This window comes from Thalassophryne amazonica, chromosome 17, assembly GCF_902500255.1.
Source record: "Thalassophryne amazonica chromosome 17, fThaAma1.1, whole genome shotgun sequence".
In the NCBI taxonomy this organism is placed as follows: Eukaryota; Metazoa; Chordata; class Actinopteri; order Batrachoidiformes; family Batrachoididae; genus Thalassophryne; species Thalassophryne amazonica.
Window position 1 is genome coordinate 17,732,349 of NC_047119.1, and position 26,183 is coordinate 17,758,531.

Sequence of the window (26,183 nt, forward strand, 5' to 3'; positions counted from 1 at the left end):
TACGGCTAATGAGGAGGTCAAAGTTCCCCCCAATCTATCGGCGGTGCCAAAGGAGTACCACGATCTTGCTGATGTTTTCAGCAAAGATCTGGCACTCACTCTTCCCCCGCACCGACCGTATGATTGTGCCATCGATTTGGTCCCGGACGCTGAGTACCCGTCCAGTAGGTTGTACAAAACGCGAATCAATGGAGACCTACATCCGGGACTCCTTAGCTGCCGGGCTGATCCGAAACTCCACCTCCCCGATGGGTGCTGGTTTCTTTTTTGTGGGCAAGAAAGACGGCGGACTCCGTCCATGCATTGATTACAGAGGGCTGAACGAGATCACGGTTCGCAACCGATACCCGTTACCTCTGTTGGATTCAGTGTTCACGCCCCTGCATGGAGCCCAAATTTTCACAAAATTGGATCTTAGAAACGCGTACCACCTGGTTCGGATCCGGAAGGGAGACGAATGGAAGACGGCATTCAACACCCCGTTAGGTCATTTTGAGTACCTGGTCATGCCGTTCGGCCTCACTAACGCCCCCGCGACGTTCCAAGCTTTGGTAAATGACGTCTTGCGGGACTTCCTGCATCGGTTCGTCTTCGTATAACTGGACGATATACTCATCTTTTCCCCGGACCCTGAGACCCATGTCCAGCATGTACGTCAGGTCCTACAGCGGTTGTTGGAGAACCGGCTGTTTGTGAAGGGCGAGAAGTGCGAGTTCCACCGCACTTCTTTGTCCTTCCTGGGGTTCATCATCTCCTCCAACTCCGTCGCCCCTGATCCGGCTAAGGTTGCGGCGGTGAGAGATTGGCCCCAACCAACAAGCCGCAGGAAACTACAGCAGTTCCTAAGCTTTGCAAATTTCTACAGGAGGTTCATTAAAGGTTACAGTCAGGTAGTTAGCCCCCTGACTGCCCTGACCTCCACCAAGGTCCCCTTCGCCTGGTCGGATCGGTGCGAAGCCGCGTTCCAGGAGTTGAAACACCGGTTCTCGACTGCACCAGTTCTGGTGCAGCCTGATCCTGATCGCCAGTACATAGTAGAAGTGGACGCCTCTGACTCAGGGATAGGAGCCGTGCTGTCCCAGAGCGTGGAGGCTGATAAAGTCCTCCATCCTTGTGCCTTTTATTCCCGCAGGTTGACCCCAGCTGAACGGAACTATGACGTCGGCAATTGGGAACTTCTTGCGGTGAAGGAGGCTCTTGAAGAGTGGAGACACCTGCTGGAGGGGGCATCGTTGCCCTTCACGGTTTTCACGGACCATCGGAACCTGGAGTACATCCGGACCGCCAAGCGGCTGAACCCCAGGCAAGCCCGCTGGTCTCTGTTCTTTGGGCGCTTTGACTTCCAGATCACGTATCGCCCCGGGACCAAGAACCAAAAACCAGATGCATTGTCCCGGGTGCACGAAGAAGAAGCCAAAGCGGGGCTGTCGAACCCCACCGAGACCATCATCCCCGAGTCCACTGTCGTGGCCACCCTCACCTGGGACGTGGAGAAGACCATCCGGGAGGCCCTGACAAGGAGCCCGGACCCGGGGACTGGCCCCAAGAACAGACTGTACGTCCCACCAGAGGCAAGAGCTGCCGTATTGGACTTCTGTCACGGGTCCAAGCTCTCCTGTCATCCCGGAGTGCGTAGGACCGTGGCAGTAGTCCAGCAGCGCTTCTGGTGGGCGTCCTTGGAAACCGACGTCCGGGACTATGTCCAGGCCTGTACCATCTGCGCCAGGAGCAAGGCAGACCATCGCAGGACGACGGGACTCCTCCAGCCCCTGCCAGTGCCTCATCGCCCCTGGTCTCACATCAGCCTGGACTTCATCACGGGCCTCCCGCCGTCCCAGGGCAACACCGTTATTCTCATGATAGTGGACCGGTTCTCCAAGGCGGCCCACTTCGTGGCCGTCCCGAAGCTCCCGACAGCCCAGGAGACGGCAGACCTTCTGGTCCACCACGTCATGCGGCTGCATGGGATACCATCGGACACTGTATCAGATCGTGGTCCCCAGTTCTCTTCGCAGGTGTGGAAGAGTTTCTGTAAGGAGCTGGGGGCCACCGTGAGTCTCTCGTCCGGGTACCACCCCCAGACCAACGGCCAGGCAGAGCGGGCTAACCAGGAGTTAGAACAGGCCCTTCGCTGCGTCACCTCCGCGCACCCGGCGGCCTGGAGTCACCATCTGGCCTGGATCGAGTACGCCCATAACAGCTAAGTCTCGTCTGCTACCGGCCTCTCCCCTTTTGAGGCATGTTTGGGGTTCCAGCCCCCATTGTTCCCGCTGGTGGAGGGAGAGGTCGGTGTGCCCTCGGTCCAGGCCCACCTCAGGAGGTGCCGCCGGGTGTGGCGGACCGCCCGCTCTGCCCTGTTAAAGGCCCGGACGAGGGCCAAGACCCATGCGGACCGCCGACGTTCCCCGGCCCCCACATACCAGCCCGGGCAGGAGGTGTGGCTCTCGACCAAGGACATCCCTTTGTGTGTTGACTCCCCAAAGTTGAAAGACAGATTCATTGGACCCTTTAAGATCCTCAAGATCATCAACCCGGCCGCAGTGAAGCTTCAACTCCCGGCTTCACTGCGGATTCACCCTGTCTTTCATGTCTCCCGTCTCAAACCACACCACACCTCACCCCTCTGTACTCCGGGACCTACGCCGCCTCCTGCCCGGCTCATCGACGGGGAGCCTGCCTGGACAGTCCGCAGGCTCCTGGACGTCCGTCGTAAGGGCCGGGGTTTCCAATATCTGGTGGACTGGGAGGGGTATGGACCTGAAGAACGCTCCTGGGTGAAGAGGAGCTTCATCCTGGACCCGGCCCTCCTGGCCGAGTTCTACGCAAGACATCCGGACAAGCCTGGTCGGACGCCAGGAGGCGCCCGTTGAGGGGGGGGTCCTGTTGTGTGGGCCGCTGAAGAGGAGGTACTGCTGGCCCAACACCACCAGAGGGCGCCCTGCTTGGAGTGCGGGCTCCAAGCACGAGAGGGCGCCAGACCCAGAAGAAGTGACAGCTGTCACTCATCCTCTGCACCAGCTGTCACTCGTTTATCACCACCATAAAAGCCGGACTGCAACTCCACCTCCCCGCCGAGAAATCGACTACCAGTACCAAGGTAATTTCTCTGCTGACTAATACGTTGTCTAACCTTGTTCTGTGTGCAGTCGCATTCCTGTGAAGACCCAGAAGAGGGACAAACAGGAGCTGCACGAGTGTGTATGATTTGGAGGTGGAGGTGCTCCCTCCTAACGGTGTCTGGACTATAAATTACTGAGTGTGCGGACTCACACTCACACATCATATTTCTGCTTTCTGCCAGCAGTACCAGGGTCGACAGTCAAAGACAGAGGCCACCTGGGGACTCGGGACTTGGCGGCTCCGGTGTTCTTCAGGCCGTTGGTGGTGGAAGCCGTGTGGGACGCGGCTTCTCTCTCGTCGGGCGTCTTCTATCTTCGAGCCTGCCCACACATCACCTGGTGTTTATTGACTGTGAAAATTACGACACGTTTCGTTGTGTATTATCACAACATTAAATTGTTACCTTTTGGCTTACTCATTGTCCGCTCATTTGCGCCCCCTGTTGTGGGTCCGTGCTACGACACCTTCCCAACACTTGTAAAGAGTTGGATAAACTACTGCCTCCATTGTTTCTATATCTCTTTGCAAATTCACTGCAGAAAATCGTTCTGGGAAGCATTAGCATGGCTAAAACCGTTCAGCTTTATTTGCCTCTCACATGCCTGTAGATGACCTTACTGAAATATTTCAGAAAAAGGAAGGAGGATGGAGAGGAGAACAGTTGAGCAGAGTTCCCCTTCTATTATTATTTTTATTAGTAAACGAGAACTTTTTTTTTAAAATTAGGGTTAGGGTTACCAAAAATTTTCGGCGCACGCTATGTGCATGCCAAAGTCCCAAAGCTGGCAATCCTGTACCGGATTATTTTTGACTACAAGCTACAAAACCATTTCCTTTTTACAGTACACACTACTATGAATTGAAAAGGAGGTGTTTGAGGTTTATCTCTAGTTATGTTGATCAGGAATGATCATGTTGACTTGTTATTGAAATACTGCAAGGCGTTCAATTAATTTGGATCGAAGCTCAAATCTGGCATTTCTTTTCAATTTAATTATTAAAAACCTGGAATGTCTCCATGTAATTTAAACACAAAGTCTATAGTGAAGCAATAGCTAAAATGTGATTTCTCCGCCCACTCCCACCCCCCAAGGGAAATTATTGCCAACAGAAATTTATTTCTCGGTTACCGGTTGAAATGTTGACTAGTTTGTTAATAAATCTATCGGATTTCTCAGTTACAGGTCAAGACGTTGACTAGTTTGTTAATAAATCTATCAGATTTCTCAGTTACAGGTTGAAACGTTGATTAGTTTGTTAATAAATCTATCAGATTTCTCAGTTATAGGTCGAGATGTTGACTAGTTAATAAATCTATCAGATTTCTCAGTTACAGGTTGAAATGTTGACTAGTTTGTTCATAAATCTATTGGATTTCTCAGTTACAGGTCGAAATGTTTACTAGTTTGTTAATAAATCTATCGCATTTCTCAGTTACAGGTCCAGACGTTGGCTAATTTGTTAATAAATCTATTGGATTTATCAGTTACAGCTCAAGACATTGACTAGTTTGTTAATAAATCTATCAGATTTCTCAGTTACAGCTTGAAATGTTGATTAGTTTGTTAATAAATCTATCAGATTTCTCAGTTACAGCTTGAAACGTTGATTAGTTTGTTAATAAATCTATCAGATTTCTCAGTTACAGGTCAAAATGTTGACTAGTTAATAAATCTATCAGATTTCTCAGTTACAGGTCAAAATGTTGACTAGTTTGTTAATAAATCTATCAGATTTCTCAGTTATAGGTCGAGATGTTGACTAGTTAATAAATCTATCAGATTTCTCAGTTACAGGTTGAAATGTTGACTAGCTTGTTCATAAATCTATTGGATTTCTCAGTTACATGTCTAGTTGTTTACTAGTTTGTTAATAAATCGGTCAGACGTCTCAGATACAGGTCGAGACGTTGACTACTTTGTTAATAAGACAAGATACTCCTTTATTAGTTTGGCATTGAGAAAATTTGCAGTGTCACAGCAACAGTAATAACAGAATTGTGCAGCAGGAGGGCAGAATAAAATGTGCAAATAGAAGGCAAACACAGATACTTAGGCATGGCAACTCAAGATGATGTAAAATTAGAAATTCTGTGCACATTGTAAATTAGACAGAAATACAATATATATCCAGTTGTTACTGTAAATCCAGTGGTTGTACAGTAAAAGTGATTTAACAGAAGTATTGCACACACAGTTTATTGACCTGGATATACATTCGTAAATCTATACGTTTCCTGGCCTGGTCTGTAATGGATCATGGGGGGTAGTTTGATGGATTCTCAGCAGTTGTATTGGGAAACCTTCCTCCTCACTGTCCCGTTTTGCCCCTAAGATGACGGGGAGTGTGCTGACTGCCACCCGACCTGTGAGTTGTGTTCTGGAGAGGAGAAGAGCCAGTGTACGGCGTGTGCAGGAGGTCAGTCATTTACATTTTGTCTCAGATCACTCTGGCTCACTTTTCATAGATTGATATATTAAATATCTGTTACAGTGATGATTTTTACTCTTCTGCTCCCCTTTAGGCCGCTTCCTGACCACACAGCAGACGTGTGTGCCAAAGTGCCCGCTGGGCTTCTTTGGCAGTCGGCAGAGCGGTGTGTGCGAGGCCTGCCCTCCGGGCTGTTCGCAGTGTGTAGACGCTGAGCGCTGCACTCGGTGTCAGAGTGCTCGAAAAGCTCCGTTGTACCTGCAGGATGGACGCTGTGTCCAACAGTGTGTCAGGTCAGGACTCAGTCCCATCACTGCTTTTGTTTCACATTAAAGTGTAATTATACTTTATATGCGCATCGTGACATGATGCTAGCTGTTTGTATCAACAAATCATTGTCATATCTGTGAATTTGTCTGCTTAAATTTAACGCTTTGGATGAACACACACGTTTTGAACATCTGAAGCGTGCAAGAGCAAAAAAATTAAATAAAAAATGTTAATGCTGTTAGCTGTTAGTTGTTGGCTGTTAGCTGTTGGCTTTTGGTTGTTGGCTGTTAGCTGTTGCCTGTTAGCTATTAGCTGTTGGCCTTTAGCCGTTAGCTGTTGGCTGTTAGCTTTTGCCTGTTGGCTATTAGCTATTGGCTGTTAGCTTTTGCCTGTTGGCTGTTAGCTGTTGGCTTTTGGTTCTTGGCTGTTAGCTGTTGGCTGTTGCCTGTTAGCTATTAGCTGTTGGCCTTTAGCTGTTAGCTGTTGGCTGTTAGCTTTTGCCTGTTGGCTATTAGCTATTGGCTGTTAGCTTTTGCCTGTTGGCTGTTAGCTTTTGGCTGTTGCCTGTTAGCTATTAGCTGTTGGTCTTTAGCCGTTAGCTGTTAGCTGTTGGCTATTAGCTATTGGCTGTTAGCTGTTGGCTTTTGGTTATTGGCTGTTAGCTGTTGGCTGTTGCCTGTTAGCTGTTGGCCTTTAGCCATTGGCTGTTAGCTGTTGGCTGTTGCCTGTTAGCTATTGGCTGTTAGCTGTTGGCTTTTGGTTATTGGCTGTTAGCTGTTAGCTTTTGGCTGTTAGCTGTTGGCTGTTGGCTATTACATATTGGCTGTTAGCTATTAGCTATTGGCTATTAGCTGTTAGCTATTAGAGGTTGGCCTTTAGCCATTAGCTGTTGGCTGTTTGCTGCTAGCTAATGGCTATTAGTTTATGGCTATTAGCCATTAGCTTTTGGCTGTTAGCTGCTGGCTGTTAGCTGTTAGTTGTTGGCCGACTCTGGTTTGTCTTTCCCGGTATTTTATGTGACATTTCAGTAATGACAAGTCAGTGAAGCAATAAAACTGAGAACCTGATAATAGCATATTAATAACAATAAATACAAAAGTAAGATAGCTAGACAGGTGCAGAATACGTTTTTAACAAATTATCTAATAAATATTCCAAACACTTCAGTAATAACATAGTAATAATAGAGCAACTGATTAATTTGTCTGGGGGGTGGTGTGGAGAGTTAACTATCTTACTCTCTCTGAGGCTTAAAACCTTCTTGGTAGAATGGCCTAAGCAGTGGGTCACCCCTTTGAGTCTGGTCTGCTTGAGGTTTCTTCCTCAGTATCATCAGAGGGAGTTTTTCTGTGCCACTGTCGCCTGTGTGCTTGCTCAAGGTTAAAATTTGTGGAATTGGAAACTAGTGTTGGCTGAGGTTTGCGCTCTACGAGCGCGGTGCTCTAGTTTGTATTTGTTCTTATCCTTTCATCTTGCCCAGTGAATCATAGAGAAATCTGGTGCTTGTGCTTCTCTATTTTTTTTTCACTCAAAATATATGCAGTGCAGCTTTGAATTTATTTATTTAAGAAGCAAGCTGTTGAGAGATGTTCTGCATCACGATCATTTCAGAGATCATCATCATCATCGCCTTCTCTATTATTTAGCGCACTTCAGATGATATAATTCCAGCTACCTCAAGATTTAAGTGATGGATCTAAGTGCACGGCACATGTAAAGACGCCGGTGTGCTGCTGTTTTTCCACAGAGGGTATGCGGTGGGTCAGGTGTGTCGCCGCTGTGCGGCGGGCTGTGCATCCTGCTGGAGGAACACCACCCACTGTCTCAGCTGTGATGAGTTTCTCCTCCTGCACCAGCACCGCTGTGTTGACGAGTGTCCGCCGGGCCTCTCCGTGCAGGACGGGGAGTGCCGGCGCTGCGCCCCAGCCTGCGAGGATTGCAACCCGCTCGGACGGTGCACAGGTACAAAACCCAAGTCAACACAAGGTCAGCTGTAGGTCATCCAAACTGATGTTTTAATCCCAGCAGAGGAGGGTGATTACTTTCCTTCAACATGCTAAAAATCACAGACACGGTTAGAAACTGCTTTTATTCCAAAACCGGTACAAGTTTGTTACAGTTGATTATATTGTATTATTTTCAGTGATTGTTATTGTTAGTAATGATATGCGTTCTTGTGATTGCATCGGTTTCTAAGTAACTACAGTGCTGTGAAAAGTTTCTGCCCACTTGTGCTTTTAGACATTTTAATTGTTTTATGACACTGAGCTTTTAAAAAATTCATTCAGGCTTCTTCCTGATAAAATTTCCAAAGTTATGCCTTTTAAACTCAGCTCAGTGGGCACAATTGTTTTTCGCAGGATTGCATGTGTTTGCATGTACATATCAGTGTTACTAAGATATCTTAGAAATGCATAATTAGATTCTGATCAAACTTAGCAGGTATGTTGGTACTAAGAATTTGAGAAAGTGCTTTGATTTTGGTTGGGATTAATCATTGATCACAGCCTAACATACAGAAAAAAATTTACTTTTTTTTAATCTCGACTCTCATCTCCTCTTCAACCACTTATCTGGGATCTGGTCACAGGGCAACAGCTCCAGCAGGGGACCCCAAACATCCCTTTCCCAGGCCACCTTTGCCACATCTGACTGGGAGATCCCGAGGCGTTCCCAGGCCAGTGTGGAGATATAGCATCTCCACCTAGTCCTGGGTCTTCCCCGGGGTCTCCTCCCAGATGGACGTGCCTGGAACACCTCCCAAGGGAGGCGTCCAGGGGGCATCCTTACCAGATGCCCGAACCACCTCAGCTGGCTCCTTTCAACGCGAAGGAGCAGCGACTCTACTCTGAGCTCCTCACGGATGACCGAACTACTCACCTTATCTCTAGGGGAGACACCAGCCACCCTCCTGAGGAAGCCCATTTCGGCCACTTGTACCCGCGATATAGTTCTTTCAGTCATGACCCAACCCTCATGACCATAGGTGAGAGTTGGAACGAAGTTTGACCAATAGATCAAGAGCTTTGCCTTTTGGCTCAGTATGGTTGAGCGAATGAAATACCGCCCCTGCTGCACCGATTCTCTGGACAATGTCACTCGTGAACAAGACCCTGAGGTACTTGAATTCCTTCACTTGGGGCCAGACCTCACTATCTACCCAGAGTAGGCAATCCATCTTTTTTTTTAATGAGTTGCAGTACTAGATTTTCAGTAACAGACTGCTTAAAATCACCTGTGTGTTTCTTTGAAGCACGTGTGGTGTTGCTGTGCTATCAGAGTACTTTTGATGCAGTCAAAGTTCATATTAATGCTCCACCTCAGTGTCTATGGGGTATATTTTGGCACCAAGCTAATATGTGTTTTTGGACACACTTTGTGCTGTATTACTTTGCATACAGGTGTATAATATTTAACTAGTAAGATCACCTTCAGTATTTAGCTGCAGGGTACTTTATTATCTGTTAGTGTATATTAAATTCCTGCACATCAAAAGTGATACTTTTATAGTTCACCAAGTGAATATGCCTCAGTGGAAAAGACAGTATTTTTCTCTTTTTCTTGCACTCCATTCCATCATCTTAAGGTTCTTACAGTTTTGGATTTCTGCACTCATGTTGAACTATCCTCTGCACAGCCTGTGAGGAGTATCACTTTCTCCATGAGGACCAGTGTGTGCTCGAGTGTCCGGAGAGCTTCTTTGAGGACAAAGACGTGTGTGTGTGTGTGCCTTGCCATCCTGAATGTTCTCTATGTGATGGGCCAAACAACAACGACTGTGACGCTTGTGCAGACCCTGATGCCGTCCTGCACAACGGGGCGTGTCTGGATCCCTGCCCCTCCCACACCTATAGAGACACCCTGACAGGAGAGTGTAAAGGTACAACACCAATATGCAGCAGGAAAACAAATTCAAGCATTCTGCACATTTTCTTATTTCATATATTTGGCCTGATCTTCTAAATGGACTGCATTTATATAGTGCTTTTCCATCTGCATCAGACGCTCAAAGCACTTTACAATAATGCCTCACATTCACCCCGATCAGGGTGCTGCCACACAAGGCGCTCACTACACACCAGGAGCAACTAGGAGATTAAGGACCTTGCCCAAGGGCCCTTAGTGATTTTCCAGTCAGGCTGGGATTTGAACTGAGGATCCTCTGGTCTCAAGCCCAACAGCTTAACCATCCCCCTTCTTTATCTGCTTTTTATACCTTGTGCAGAATATCAAACAGGCAAAACATTAAACACTCATGTAATCATTCTTTTTTTTAAGGAGGGTCACTCAGTGAAGGTGACACACACAATTTATGTGTTTGACACAGAGCCATACAAATTAATTATTTCTTATCCTTCACAAGCACACAGACATTTGTATCATTTAATTTATATTGGCTCCAAACTGTTATGGCATTGGCATTGATGTTTCAAGGTCACCCAAGGTCAAAAGTCTTGGAACAAACAGCAAGATGATATTCGAGTTCCCATTAGTGTTTAATAGTAACCATAGGTGTATTTTAACCAGTTCCTCAAATTAGGCATTTTATGGGATTGTGACCTTTCAAGGTCAGCAGTCATGTGAGCAATATGAAGGCAGTATGTGACTTCATATTAGTGTTTAACAGTAACCATAGGTTTACCTATAAATCCTTTGTTAAAGTAGCCACTCTGAGTGTAACCTTTCAAGGTGACCAAATTATATATATATATATATATATATATATATATATAATTACATAATAATAATAATAAACAATTAAACAATAAGATACAATTATTATTATTATTATTATTATTACACATCACACTTTTTTCCCGGAGATGATCTTAGAATCATCTATTACTTGGGCAATTTTGGTCCTATATTTTGGAAATAAAATGCAAGAGGTTGGTGAATTATTTCCTGACGCAACCCTCCTCATTTATCCGAGCTTGGGAACGGCACTCAGACTGAACTGGCTGCACAACTCCATGTGGCTGAGTTTTAGGGATGCCATTATAATTTCCAAAATATCTAGGTCTCGGGGCTCTTTTGAACGAGTCCATGTTTGAGATGCAGTGAGTCCCAGCTTCATGGTCCATTTTCAGTCCAAACGCATCACTTTCTTGGAAGCAGAGCGACTCCAAAACTGATGGCATCAAACCACAAAGACCACAAATCCACCAAAGCAAATTTTCAGTCCTTGAAGTTTGTTTGTCATCACTGTCATTACACCCACTAAACGCCCCTAGTAGGTTCAAAAAGAAAACCCTGTCTTGTGTTACGAGGCTCTGCCATCTTCAAACAGAATCAAAGGAAAAAAAATGCCTCACAAAAAGCATGTAAGAAGTGCAAGTGGTGCAGAGCTTATGGCTTCTTGTTGCATTGCGAATACGTACCCATACGCGTACGTCACACTTCTGGTTTGAATGTAGCGCCTCTAGTGGCGCTTTATTTTAGTGACTTTTTTTTCAAAATGCTAATTTTGAAAGTAACTGTAAATATTAGTTTTATTTATCACTTAGAATGATACTATGATACCAAAAACATTAAAAGAAGTCCCATTTAAATACCCCAGTATATAGGTACAGACCCAGATTTTGACTTTGGTCTGTGAAATTGACTTAACAAATTTTTCTTCGATTTTAATGACTTTTCCACAGCTGCCCTTCAATCATTCCACCAACTTTTTCCAAATTGATCATAATCCTTCAGGTTGCTTTGTTCATACAAAGATGGATTCTTCTTCTTTATCTGCTTTTTGATCTTCTTCTTGCTGCTGCTTGCATTAAAGGTCACCACAGCAGAACATTTGTCTCCATTGCACCCTGTCCTCTGTAATTTCCTTTGTCACACCAACCTCCTGGCCTCCTCCTCCCTAGTGGCTCCATCCTCAGCATCGTTCTCCCTATATAACCTTCATCCCACCTCTGCACATGTCCATACCATCTCAGCTTCACCTTTCTGTCACACGAGACATAAAATAACACATCTACAAGTTACACCGTCGATGTTATGTTTTCACCATTTATATTGTTGTTTATTACCCATTACTCAAAATCTAATAAACCAGTTTTGGACCAGGCCAGCCGTAGGCATCACTACAGTCCATCCGGAAAGTATTCACAGCACTTCATTTTTTCATGTTGTCATTATGGGGTGTCGTGAGTAGAATTTTGAGAGGAAAAATGAATTTACTCCATTTTGGAATAAGGCTGTAACATAAAATGTGGAAAAAGTGAAGCGCTGTAAATATTTTGCGGCTGTACTGTGCAGCACTGTAAATTAAGGGTCAAATTCAGGTAAAGACTGCAGCCGGGGAATTCTTTGAAACACAGTCAGGTATGTTTGACTCTTTTTGACATGACCATACATTCAAAAGTTCTGCCAATTTGAAGAATCTTCAAACTTTGCTTTCTCCTCAGTGATGCAATGTTTTTTTTAAGTAAAGGCAGTCGTTTCTCTCAAATGCACTCGCCGAGCATGTTACCTAGCTTTATATGAAACTAAAATAGCAGTGCCTTTGCAACATATAACTGGCAGCTGTCAAACCTTGAAAACAGCACAAAGAAGGGTCCCGAGAGAAAGAAGTGCCACTCTCTTTTTGATATTCCCGGTTTGATGTTAGAAAACAGAGGATGGTGTGTCTTTCCTGGGAAAATGTTGCAGGAGATGCCGGGGTTTATTGCAGTTTAAAGTCGCTGACAGTTTTGTTTTTTGTGTTTAGCAGGGTCAGTGCCCTCCTGTTCAGGAAAATGGACAGTGAGTGGTTCCTCAAATTTATTTTACTGTTGTAACAACACTATAATTTCAGAAACGTTTCGTTTGTTTTTCCACTATTCCTCTGAGGTGTTTGGGCCAATTTACACCAAACGTGATATATGGATGAGAGTCAACTCTAGAAATACCCTTAAAGGATTAATTGCAGCAAAAGTCAAGGTCACTGGAGTCAAAGGTCAGAATTTTGGTTTACTTGTCTGTTCTTTTACTCTTCCTCGGTCCATCGGTCAGTTTCCACCAAAGTTGATATGTGGATGACAGTCAACTCCAGAAATACCCTTAAAGTATTAATTTTAGCAAAGGTCAAGGTCACAAGGGTTAAAGATCTTCTTTTTAAGTCAGATTTGTACCATAAATTGACATGCATATGGAGGTTCTAGAATTACCTGGATCAGGTCAAAATGCCAACGATCAATCACTGATATACATATCAATGGAGTAAAAAGTCATAATTTAGGTTTTTCACTCTCATTTGCACCAGAATTAACACACATATGAAGGTGGGTTCTAGAATTACCTGGATCAGGTCAAATTTGCCAAGGATGGATGGATGGATGGATGAGATTTATTGTCATTGTCATTACAAGTGCAACAACAACGAGATTACATCCACACTCACATTTCCAGACAAGATACAGCAATTAATCCACAATTATTACTTGTTTACCGTAATAATGGCACACGTCAATTAAGACAACACATATACATTTGACATTGTTTATGTACACTAAACTTGAAACAGTCCGTTTTCCAAATTGAGGCGATGTGAGTGTGTGGTAGCCACTGCAACAGGAGTCATGTCGCTGCTAGCTTGGGGGGAACGGGGACCTGCCGCAGCTAAAACCACGCAGCCCCCGGAGGGGAGAAGGGGTGGTGTGAGCGGTGGCCGGGATGGGGTGTGTGATGGGAGCAGGAGGGGAGGTAGGAGGGAAAGTGGAGCATGCTTCAGTCTTTGTCCATGTGTGAGTCTGTCTGTCCTTGTGTACTGCAGTAAGAGAGATAAGGAGGCAGCCAATCTTACCAAGGCCGTAGAAATTCTTCTAGAGGAAAAACAATGGGCTTTTTATCCTTGAGAGGCTGATAAGCCTGCCCTGTTTGTGGTTTAGCAGTGAAAAACACTTTTCCAGCTTCACATGAATAAACCAGATCCCAATTATGAAAATTCCCCAGCCTCTGAAATCTTAACCTTCTCCTGCAAGGCGCACATTTGCTCTGAGATGTTATCCAATTTGCGTCTGAGTTCAAGGGTTAACGCAGTCTGAGAATGCATCGCCTTGCCCAACTCATTAATCATGACGGACAAGCGGGAGGTCGTGGTTTTGGCGGCAGCCGTCTTGCCAGTCTTCCGGTAGGCCAGGGCAGTACATAAGCCAATAAGTACCAGCCCTCCTACTATGAATCCAAATATGAATAAATCCTCGATGTCCTCCACAGAAAAAGGTGCAAAGTATACGACCCACCAAGTCTCCCAGGTGTTGAGAACATAGCCCGCAGCGTAAGTTCCATCCGGGCACGTAGGGTCCCCCGGCCCTGATCTTCTTGTAGAAAAATGGTGTCAATAGCGTTCAGAGACCAGCTGATCATTTCCATGATTAATCCAATATAGTTTGAAGAATTTACAGCCTGGTGAAGTAGGGACTTTGAAGGTTGGAGCCGAGATAGAGGAGAGAGGAGGAGATGCGACCACCCTCGCCGGAGTCCCAAGCTGGATCAATCAATGATGTACAAGTCAGTGGGGTAAAAGGTCATAATTTAGGTTGTTCACTCTCATTTGCACCAAAATTGATGCACATATGAAGGTGGGTTCTATAATTACCTGGATCAGGTCAAATTTGCCAAGGATTAATTATTGATGTACAAGTCAATGGGGTAAAAGGTTATAATTTAGGTTTTTCACTCTCATTTGCAACACAATTGACACACATGTGACAGTGGGTTCTAGAATTACCTGGATCAGGTCTAATTTGCCAAGGATCAATCATTGATGTACACGTCAATGGGGTAAAATGTCATAATTTAGGTTTTTCACTCTCATTTGGACCAAAATTGATGCACGTATGGAGGTGGGTTCTAGAATTACCTGGATCAGGTCACATTTCATGTCAAAGGTACTTTTTCTGATTTCAACCCAACTTGACATGTCCATGAAGGTTGGCCCCAAAATTGCCCTTCAAGATTGAATTTTGGCAAAGATCGGTGTTAAGGAATTGATTTTCAACCCAGTTTGGATCAAATGCAGCACGCACTTAGGGTGGATTCCAGAATTCCCCTGGCAAAGTCAGTTATTTGGGTGAAGGTCAAGGTAATTAGGGTCAAACGTCACATTAGCCCTTAAAGTCTTCATACCCACATGTCCTATTGCCAAGTATCTTTTCTTTCTGCAGCCCATTTCTGTCAAATTTAAATGTGTATTTTTCAGACTGTGATGCCTCTTGCCTCACTTGCGTTGGGCCTCACACTGGCTCCTGCTCCAGCTGCAGAGAGGGTCACAAACTGGACAGCCGTGGTCATTGTGAGCCGCCAATAAACAAATGCCCCAGTCATCATTACGCAGACCAGGATGGGGAATGCCATCCTTGTCACAAATACTGCCAGAGGTGCTCAGGTCCGAGTAAAAACAGCTGCCTGAGCTGCAACCAGGGGCACCTTCTTCTCAGTGAGTTGAAATCACATTTAGCAATTTATTATCATTTGAATTCCTGTTGTGGTTTCTTGTGTCACTGAAGGATCATGTGCACTTGTTGTTGCAGATGGCACCTGCGTGGATGATTGCCCACCAGGCTACTACGAGGATGAAAGGATGCACAAATGTGACACTTGCCATGTTTCCTGTCAGTCGTGCATTGGGAGACACAGTCACGAGTGTCTCGCCTGCAGGGCTCATCTGTTTCGAGAGCAGAAAGAGTGCGTGGAGACCTGCCAGCACAGGTACTTGAAAATATGCTGATTTACTTTGGTCCCAAATTTGAAAAATAACCACCATGCATCTGTGCTCCTACCTAAAGTGATCCATTGTATTTATTTAGGAGTGTTTTGCACTTTGTGTGCTACAAGATAATTTGGTTTAAGATTTAAATAGCCCTTTGTGTGGCCTGTAAAATGCTAATTAGCCTTGATTTTATTTGGGGTGCAGTGATTGAGAGAGTTAATGTGGCAGTAAATTGATGTGCAGTTAAAGACTGGAGAGAAAACACATAAGGAATACAAAGGCTAATTTATCTGAGTGACACTTCACCTTACATACCACGTTGAAACTAATAAACTAATCAACTAATAAGTCCGTAATGTTACCCCAAACAAAATCTGTGTTGAGTCTGAATGCGTCTGTATCTGAGGCTTTGTTGATGTTACCAGCTGAATTGACCTGAATCAGAATTTGTCAGCAGCATTGAGTTTCTTTGGTTATACACACACACACACACACACACACACACATACATATATATATAGATATACTCAACAAAAATATAAACGCAACACTTTTGGTTTTGCTCCCATTTTGTATGAGATGAACTCAAAGATCTAAAACTTTTTCCACATACACAATATCACCATTTCCCTCAAATATTGTTCACAAACCAGTCTAAATCTGTGATAGTGAGCACTTCTCCTTTGCTGAGATAATCCATCCCACCTCACAGGTGTGCCATATCAAGATGCTGATTAGACACCATGATTAGTGCACAGGTGTGCCTTAGACTGCCCACAATAAAAGGCCACTCTGAAAGGTGCAGTTTTGTTTTATTGGGGGGGGATACCAGTCAGTATCTGGTGTGACCACCATTTGCCTCATGCAGTGCAACACATCTCCTTCGCATAGAGTTGATCAGGTTGTCGGTTGTGGCCTGTGGAATGTTGGTCCACTCCTCTTCAATGGCTGTGCGAAGTTGCTGGATATTGGCAGGAACTGGTACACGCTGTCGTATATGCCGGTCCAGAGCATCCCAAACATGCTCAATGGGTGACATGTCCGGTGAGTATGCCGGCCATGCAAGAACTGGGACATTTTCAGCTTCCAAGAATTGTGTACAGATCCTTGCAACATGGGGCCGTGCATTATCCTGCTGCAACATGAGGTGATGTTCTTGGATGTATGGCACAACAATGGGCCTCAGGATCTCGTCACGGTATCTCTGTGCATTCAAAATGCCATCAATAAAATGCACCTGTGTTCTTCGTCCATAACAGACGCCTGCCCATACCATAACCCCACCGCCACCATGGGCCACTCGATCCATAACATTGACATCAGAAAACCGCTCACCCACACAACGCCACACACGCTGTCTGCCATCTGCCCTGGACAGTGTGAACCGGGATTCATCCGTGAAGAGAACACCTCTCCAACGTGCCAAACGCCAGCGAATGTGAGCATTTGCCCACTCAAGTCGGTTACGACGACGAACTGGAGTCAGGTCGAGACCCCGATGAGGACGACGAGCATGCAGATGAGCTTCCCTGAGATGGTTTCTGACAGTTTGTGCAGAAATTCTTTGGTTATGCAAACCGATTGTTTCAGCAGCTGTCCGAGTGGCTGGTCTCAGACGATCTTGGAGGTGAACATGCTGGATGTGGAGGTCCTGGGCTGGTGTGGTTACACGTGGTCTGCGGTTGTGAGGCTGGTTGGATGTACTGCCAAATTCTCTGAAACGCCTTTGGAGACGGCTTATGGTAGAGAAATGAACATTCAATACACGAGCAACAGCTCTGGTTGACATTCCTGCTGTCAGCATGCCAATTGCACGCTCCCTCAAATCTTGCGACATCTGTGGCATTGTGCTGTGTGATAAAACTGCACCTTTCAGAGTGGCCTTTTATTGTGGGCAGTCTAAGGCACACCTGTGCACCAATCATGGTGTCTAATCAGCATCTTGATATGGCACACCTGTGAGGTGGGATGGATTATCTCAGCAAAGGAGAAGTGCTCACCATCACAGATTTAGACTGGTTTGTGAACAATATTTGAGGGAAATGGTGATATTGTGTATGTGGAAAAAGTTTTAGATCTTTGAGTTCATCTCATACAAAATGGGAGCAAAACCAAAAGTGTTGCGTTTATATTTTTGTTGAGTATATTAGACGGCATTGCTTAAATTTTCATTGTTACGCAGATGATACCCAGCTTTATCTATCCATGAAGCCAGAGGACACACACCAATTAGCTAAACTGCAGGATTGCTTACAGACATAAAGACATGGATGACCTCTAATTTCCTGCTTTTAAACTCAGATAATCAATCAATCAATCAATCCGTTTTTTTATAAAGCGCCAAATCACAACAAACAGTTGCCCCAAGGCGCTTTATATTGTAAGGTAAGGCCATACAATAATTATGTAAAACCCCAACTGTCAAAACGACCCCCTGTGAGCAAGCACTTGGCTACAGTGGGAAGGAAAAACTCCCTTTTAACAGGAAGAAACCTCCAGCAGAACCAGGCTCAGGGAGGGGCAGTCTTCTGCTGGGACTGGTTGGGGCTGAGGGAGAGAACCAGGAAAAAGACATGCTGTGGAGGGGAGCAGAGATCGATCACTAATGATTAAATGCAGAGTGGTGCATACACAGCAAAAAGAGAAAGAAACAATGCATCATGGGAACCCCCCAGCAGTCTAAGTCTATAGCAGCATAACTAAGGGATGGTTCAGGGTCACCTGATCCAGCCCTAACTATAAGCTTTAGCAAAAAGGAAAGTTTTAAGCCTAATCTTAAAAGTAGAGAGGGTGTCTGTCTCCCTGATCTGAATTGGGAGCTGGTTCCACAGGAGAGGAGCCTGAAAGCTGAAGGCTCTGCCTCCCATTCTAAACTAAAACTGAAGTTATTGTACTTGGCCCCACAAATCTTAGAAACATGGTGTCTAACCAGATCCTTACTCTGGATGGCATTACCCTGACCTCCGGTAATACTGTGAGAAATCCTGGAGTCATTTTTGATCAGGATATGTCATTCAATGCACATATTAAACAAATATGTAGGACTGCTTTTTTGCATTTGCGCAATATCTCTAAAATTAGAAAGGTCTTGTCTCAGAGTGATGCTGAAAAACTAATTCATGCATTTATTTCCTCTAGGCTGGACTATTGTAATTCATTATTATCAGGTTGTCCTAAAAGTTCCCTGAAAAGCCTTCAGTTAATTCAAAATGCTGCAGCTAGAGTACTGACAGGGACTAGAAGGAGAGAGCATATCTCACCCATACTGGCCTCTCTTCATTGGCTTCCTGTTAATTCTAGAATAGAATTTAAAATTCTTCTTCTTACTTATAAGGTTTTGAATAATCAGGTCCCATCTTATCTTAGGGACCTCATAGTACCATATCACCCCAATAGAGCACTTTGCTCTCAGACTGCAGGCTTACTTGTAGTTCCTAGGGTTTGTAAGAGTAGAATGGGAGGCAGAGTCTTCAGCTTTCAGGCTCCTCTCCTGTGGAACCAGCTCCCAATTCAGATCAGGGAGACAGACACCCTCTCTACTTTTAAGATTAGGCTTAAAACTTTCCTTTTTGCTAAAGCTTATAGTTAGGGCTGGATCAGGTGACCCTGAACCATCCCTTAGTTATGCTGCTATAGACTTAGACTGCTGGGGGGTTCCCATGATGCACTGTTTCTTTCTCTTTTTGCTCTGTATGCACCACTCTGCATTTAATCATTAGTGATTGATCTCTGCTCCCCTCCACAGCATGTCTTTTTCCGGGTTCTCTCCCTCAGCCCCAACCAGTCCCAGCAGAAGACTGCCCCTCCCTGAGCCTGGTTCTGCTGGAGGTTTCTTCCTGTTAAAAGGGAGTTTTTCCTTCCCACTGTCGCCAAGTGCTTGCTCACAGGGGGTCGTTTTGACCGTTGGGGTTTTTCCGTAATTATTGTATGGCCTTGCCTTACAATATAAAGCGCCTTGGGGCAACTGTTTGTTGTGATTTGGCGCTATATAAATAAAATTGATTTGATTTGATCCGTGAAGAGAACACCTCTCCAACATGCCAAACGCCAGCGAATGTGAGCATTTGCCCTCTCAAGTCGGTTACGACGACGAACTGGAGTCAGGTCGAGACCCCGATGAGGACGACGAGCATGCAGATGACCTTCCCTGAGACGATTTCTGACAGTTTGTGCAGAAATTCTTTGGTTATGCAAACCGATTGTTTCAGCAGCTGTCCGAGTGGCTGGTCTCAGACGATCTTGGAGGTGAACATGCTGGATGTGGAGGACCTGGGCTGGTTTGGTTACACGTGGTCTGTAGTTGTGAGGCTGGTTGGATGTACTGCCAAATTCTCTGAAACACCTTTGGAGACGACTTATGGTAGAGAAATGAACATTAAATACACGAGCAACAGCTCTGGTTGACATTCCTACTGTCAGCATGCCAATTGCATGCTCCCTCAAATCTTGCGACATCTGTGGTATTGTGATGTGTGATAAAACTGCACCTTTCAGAGTGGCCTTTTATTGTGGGCAGTCTAAGGCACACCTGTGCACTAATCATGGTGTCTAATCAGCATCTTGATATGGCACACCTGTGAGGTGGGTTGGATTATCTCAGTAAAGGAGAAGTGCTCACTATCACAGATTTAGACTGGTTTGTGAACAATATTTGAGGGAAATGGTGATATTGTGTATGTGGAAAAAGTTTAAGATCTTTGTGTTCATCTCATACAAAATGGGAGCAAAACCAAAAGTGTTGCGTTTATATTTTTGTTGAGTGTATATATATATATATATATATATATATATATATATATATATATATATATATATATATATATATATATATATATATATCTGAGGTCTGTGATAAAAGTAACGGACCTTATTATTTTTTTCAAAAACCCTATGGATTTGAATCACGTGTGATTACATCAGACATGCTTGAACCCTCGTGGGCATGCAAGAGTTTTTTTACGCCTGTCGGTTACGTCATTCGCCTGTGGGCAGTCTTTGCGTGAGGAGTCGCCCACCCTCTCGTCGTTTTTTCATTGTTTAGGAATGGCTCAGAGACTGCTGCTTTGTTTGATAAAATTTTTTTCAAAAACTGTAAGGCACAACTGAGTGGACACCATTCGATAAATTCAGCTGGTTTTCGGTAAAAATTTTAACAGCTGATGAGAGATTTTGGTCTGGTAGTGTCGCTTTAAGGATGGCCCACGGCGCCTGATGGCGATCTGCACTTCGAGGCAGCAGCGTCTCGCCGTTTCAAGTTGAAAACTTCCACATTTCAGGCTCTGTTGATCCAGGAAGTCGCCAGAGAACAGAGAACTTTCAGAAGAAGTCGGCATGAGGAGTTTATTCGGACATTCCATTGTTAACGGACATTTTGTAATGAAAGAACGTGCGGGCAGAGTCACATGTCGGGCCGGACCCGACCACGGGGGGTCGCGACAGGAAAAACACCTCCGTTGGAAACCTTAACGGACAAGTTGGAACATGCCCAAGCTGTTAAACAATTTCTCAGTTACTCACTTGTTGAAAGCCATCAAAAGTCGCCTGAATTTTACAAATGGTTTTCAACACGGAGGTGTTTTTCCTGTCGCGGCGCACACAGATTTGCCGAGTCGTCACGGAAACGACTCGGCGAATTTGCGCGCACGTCTTTCATTACAAAATGTCGTTAAACAGTGGAATGTCCGTATAAAGTCCTCATGCCGGTCTGTTCTGAATCTTCTCTGTTCTCTCACGACGTCCTGGGTGAATTAAGCCTTAAATTAGGATGTTTTCAGGTCGAAACAGGCCGACGACGGTGCCTGGAAGCGCTGTGCGACGTCCCGCTCCGTGGGAAGTCCTTACACTGACAGAAACACCCCATAATCTCTCATCAGCTGTTAAACGTTTCACCGAAAACCAGCTTAATTTCTGGAATAGTGTCCACTCGGATATCCCTCACAGGTCCAGAAAAATTGTTGATAAAGCAACGCGCGCCGTCCGCAGCGGCTATTCAGACAAAGAGATTCTGACGGGCGGGGTGGAGCACTCCTCACTCAAGGCCTGCCCACAGGCAAATGACGTCACCGACATGCGTGAAAAAACTCACGCATGCGCACGAGGGTTCAAGCTTGTCTGATGTAAAAACATATGAATCAAATCCATTTATTTTTTGAAAAAATAAAAAGGACCACTTTTTTCATCACAGACCTTGTATATATAATTTTTTTTTTTTTTTTTTTTTTTTTTAGGCCACTTCATCTTGCAATGTGAATGCAGCCTATGATGTAAACTGCACAATGCTGATATTTAAAAATGTATTTAAAAAACACAGGCACATGCACAATAAACAGATGGGTCAGATTTGGCATGTTCACACTACACAAACAGATCAGGTTCGTGTGTCACACACATGCAGTACAATCATGTTAATGTCATTTCAGCCAACGCTGTATACACAGCCTTAGCTCTAATACCACATATACAAGTCACCCAAATGTGATATGTAGCAATCACACACACACACACACACATACATGCCAAGCGATCATACAAGCATTTAGATTTAGGTCAGTTCATCCGATAATGTGAACGTAGCCTGATTTTTTTTACAGAAATTAATGTCCTTGAAGAACTTGTCTGCGTTCTGACTTTCTTTCCAAAATTCATACGTCAAAGTCAAAAATCTGAAAGGGAAATTTGAAACTCATTTTCTGATCCATGAGTTGAATACAAGTTTCACCATTAAATAATAATACTATGTGGCTTTTCTTTTTTCTTTCCTTTATTTATTTGTTTTTGCATTTCAGTCGATGTTTTGTCCCTATTTTCTTTAAAACATTCCCATATGTGCACAGAGAATTAAATCAAAGTATCTGACACTGAGTGCAAGAACAGAAATTTACTTTGAGCTAACCTAGCAGCTAGTTGGCTAGCTTAGCTATCTATAACAAGAGCTGCTTTCAATTATTTTAACACAAACACAGGTTGAAGAAATTCCAAACTCTGTTACCACTGTGTTAACTACTGAGTTTGAGAGCAATCATTTTTCTTGGAGGCAGAAATGTTTTGTGTAGCTCAAAGTCTCAGCCCATAGTTTCTTCGTTCAGAGGTAAGGCGTGGCGCAGCTCAAAGTAAGAGTTTGTATGTTATTACTATCTCTCCTGTAGTCACTATGGAAACACGGTGACGATGATGTGCGAGAGGTGTGACCCAAGTTGCGATGAGTGTGTCGCCGGCGGGGAGGACAGCTGTCTGAGCTGTGCTCCGGGCCTCGTCTACTTACGGAGAGAAGGCCGTTGCTGGCCCTTGTGCCCCCAGGGATATTACCACGACGCTGTGCACAGGACATGTGAGCCATGTCACGCCAGCTGCAAAACATGCGCAGGTACTTAAATCTACTAGGACAATCTTGCATAATGTAGATATTGATGCGGTTTTCTCAAACTGAGGTTTGTTGTTTTTGACTGACAATGAGACACTGTTTAACTCGGAGATGCACGGGTTGAATTACCCCCCAAGGCTTAAGACATGGACCCCAAAAAAGGTAAAAAACAACCATTTGGGAAGGAAGGGGTGGGACAGTTGAAAACATCTGTGTATCCTTCTTAGCTGTAATTGTAAATATTACAATTTTTATGTAGTCATTTATTTTTACACAATCATGCCCAGAGGAATCTTGTAATGTGACTTCAGACCCTCCGAAATAGGCATTCGTCCTCTACCTGTCTCATTCCCATCATTCAAATGGCTCCTTTTTGGTCCAGTGTGTTGGACAAGGCAAAGTATACTCTAGTAGGTTAATGGCAGTAGCGTAACTTATTTTCATTTCATTCATTCATTTTCATTTATTTATTTATTTCATTCATTTAAAAGAAAAAAAAAACAGAAAAGCAGAAATAAAGCATCTCCATTACCAGAATGAAAAGGAGCAGAGAGAAGAACAAGTCTTATATTTTCTGCCCCTTTTTACAATACAATCTTTCAATATCCAGCGTCATTTTTCAACATTATTTAACAGATTGTATTTCTTTAACTTGTCACATACCACTGACTTATTTCATAATTATGACCATTATTAAATAGATTACATCTCTGACAGGTTACATTTTTAAACTTAAAACATTTTATACATTATTAACAAATTACATTTTTTTTTAACTTCCTTACAGCCCACTAACTTATTTTATAGTTTCATACTTACTTAATACATCTAGTTTAATACGTTTTTTAAATAATTTAAGCAATCTTAATTCTTTAATTTCTTTGTTGAGATTGTTCCATAATTTTACACCATTTACTGCAATACTCCGTTCTTTTACTCTGGTTCTGTATCTTGGTTTTCTAAAGACTTCTATTCCTTTCAGTTTATAACTACTTACTCTTTTCTCAAACATATTTTGAATGTTTGTTGGTAAAGTATTTTTATTAGCTTGGTACATTGTTTGTAATATTTTCAAATCGACCAAATCATGAAATTTAAGTACCCTGTACTTAATGAACAATGGATTAGATGGATCTCTAAAACCACTGTTGCTAATCACCCTTAAAGCCCTTTTCTGCAGAATAAACAAAGGTTGTATATAAGTTGTATATGTTGATCCCCAGATTTCTACACAATAAGTTAAATATGGGAAAATCAATGAATTGTACAATGTTAATAAACCATAACTATTTAATGAATATTTTACTTTATGCAAAACAGCAATGGCTTTCGCTATTTTTCCTTTTATGTAATTTATGTGTGACTTCCATGTAAGATCTTCATCAATTATGACTCCTAAAAATTTCATTTCTTTTACCCTTTGTATATCCATTCCATCTGTTTGTAATGACACATTATTTTTTTTTGCTCTGTCATTAAAAAATATGAAATTTGTCTTATTAATATTTAGTGACAGTCTGTTTATATCAAACCAATGCTTAACCTTTTCCAATTCTGTTTTTATCACTTGTGCTACTTCCTGTATATCTGATCCAGAGTAAAACAGCGTTGTATCATCAGCAAATAAAATGCTACCAAGCACATTAGATACATTCACAAAATCATTGATATACAAAATAAACAGTTTGGGTCCAAGTACTGATCCTTGTGGTACTCCATAAGCAATATTACACAATTCTGATTTGATATTATTTATCTGAACAAACTGTTTTCTGTTTTCTAAGTAGCTTTTTACCCACTGATGTGCAGTACCTCTTATTCCATATTGTTGTAACTTGTGAAGCAATCTTGAGTGGTCAATAACATCAAAAGCTTATTTCAAGTCAATAAAAATACTTACAAAATAATCCTTATTTTCTATTGTTGTTGATATTTTCTCTATTAATTCCATAATTGCCATAGCTGTCGAATGTTTTGTTCTGAATCCATACTGAGCATTATTTTGTAATTAGAGAATTTATGTTTGTCTCCATTTTTATATAATGGGACTACCTTGGCAATTTTCATTTCATCTGGAAAAATCCCTGTTGACAGAGACAGATTGCAAATATAAGTAAATGGTTCAATAACAGTTTCTATTATACTTTTTACAGTCATCATGTCTAAATCTTCATGGTCAGTTGATCTTTTGCTTACACAGTTTTTTATCTGCAATTTGTACTTGCATGCAAAGTTTGGGTACATAGGAATTCTTGTGCAGAACTCTCGTTGATAAAGGTATAAAAGTATGAGTGATAACTATAAAAACAGTATAAAAACATAACGTATAACAAACATTATAAAAAGGACATCTGGTCCATCCATCCATCCATTTTCCTCCCCTTTATCCGGAGTCGGGTCGCGGGGGCAGCAGCTCAAGCAAAGCTGCCCAGACCTCCCGATCCACACACACCTCCCCCAGCTCCTCCGGGGGAACCCCAAGGCGTTCCCAAGCCAGCCGAGAGATGTAGTCCCTCCAGCGTGTCCTGGGTCTTCCCCTGGGCCTCCTCCCAATGGGACATGCCCGGAACACCTCTCCAGCGAGGCGTTCAGGGGGCATCCGGAAAAAATGTCTGAGCCACCTCAACTGACTCCTCTCGACGTGGAGGAGCAGCGGCTCGACTCCGAGCTCCTCCCAAATGACCGAGCTCCTCACCCTATCTCTAAGGGAGCACCCAGCCACCCTGTGGACGAAACTCATCTCGGCCCCTTGTACTTGCGATCTCGTTCTTTCGGTCATGAGCCAAATCTCATGACCATAGGTGAGGATCGGAACATAGATCGATCGGTAAATCGAGAGCTTGGCCCCCCTACTCAGCTCTCTCTTCACCACGACGGTCCGATACAGCGACTGCATCACTGCAGATGCTGCACCGAGCCGTCTATCGATCTCACGCTCCATCCGTCCCTCACTCGTGAACAAGACCCCGAGATACTTAAACTCCTCCACTTGAGGAAAGGACACTCCACCGACCTGAAGAGGGCAAAGCACCTTTTTCCGGTCAAGAACCATGGCCTCGGATTTGGAGGTGCTGATTTTCATCCCGGACGCTTCACACTCGGCTGCTAACCGCCCCAGTGCACGCTGAAGGTCCTGATTTGACGAAGCCAACAGAACCACATCATCCACATACAGCAGAGATGAGATTCTGTGGTTCCCAAACCAGACCCCCTCTACACCCTGGCTGCGCCTAGAAATTCTGTCCATAAAAATAATGAACAGAACTGTGACAAAGGGCAGCCCTGGCAGAGGCCAACGTGCACTGGAAACAG

General features: G+C 43.9%; 1 protein-coding gene across 1 annotated transcript in view; it reads left to right on the top strand.

Annotated features, from left to right (window-relative positions):
* pcsk5a (proprotein convertase subtilisin/kexin type 5a) overlaps nt 1-26,183 on the top strand; it is an 88,483-nt gene that overhangs the window by 53,547 nt on the left and 8,753 nt on the right. Inside the window, exons 28-34 of the mRNA XM_034192191.1 lie at nt 5,455-5,538; nt 5,645-5,843; nt 7,568-7,782; nt 9,458-9,700; nt 15,002-15,238; nt 15,333-15,510; nt 22,657-22,874. Coding sequence (XP_034048082.1) covers nt 5,455-5,538; nt 5,645-5,843; nt 7,568-7,782; nt 9,458-9,700; nt 15,002-15,238; nt 15,333-15,510; nt 22,657-22,874 — 1,374 coding nt within the window. The remainder of the gene's footprint in view (nt 1-5,454; nt 5,539-5,644; nt 5,844-7,567; nt 7,783-9,457; nt 9,701-15,001; nt 15,239-15,332; nt 15,511-22,656; nt 22,875-26,183) is intronic.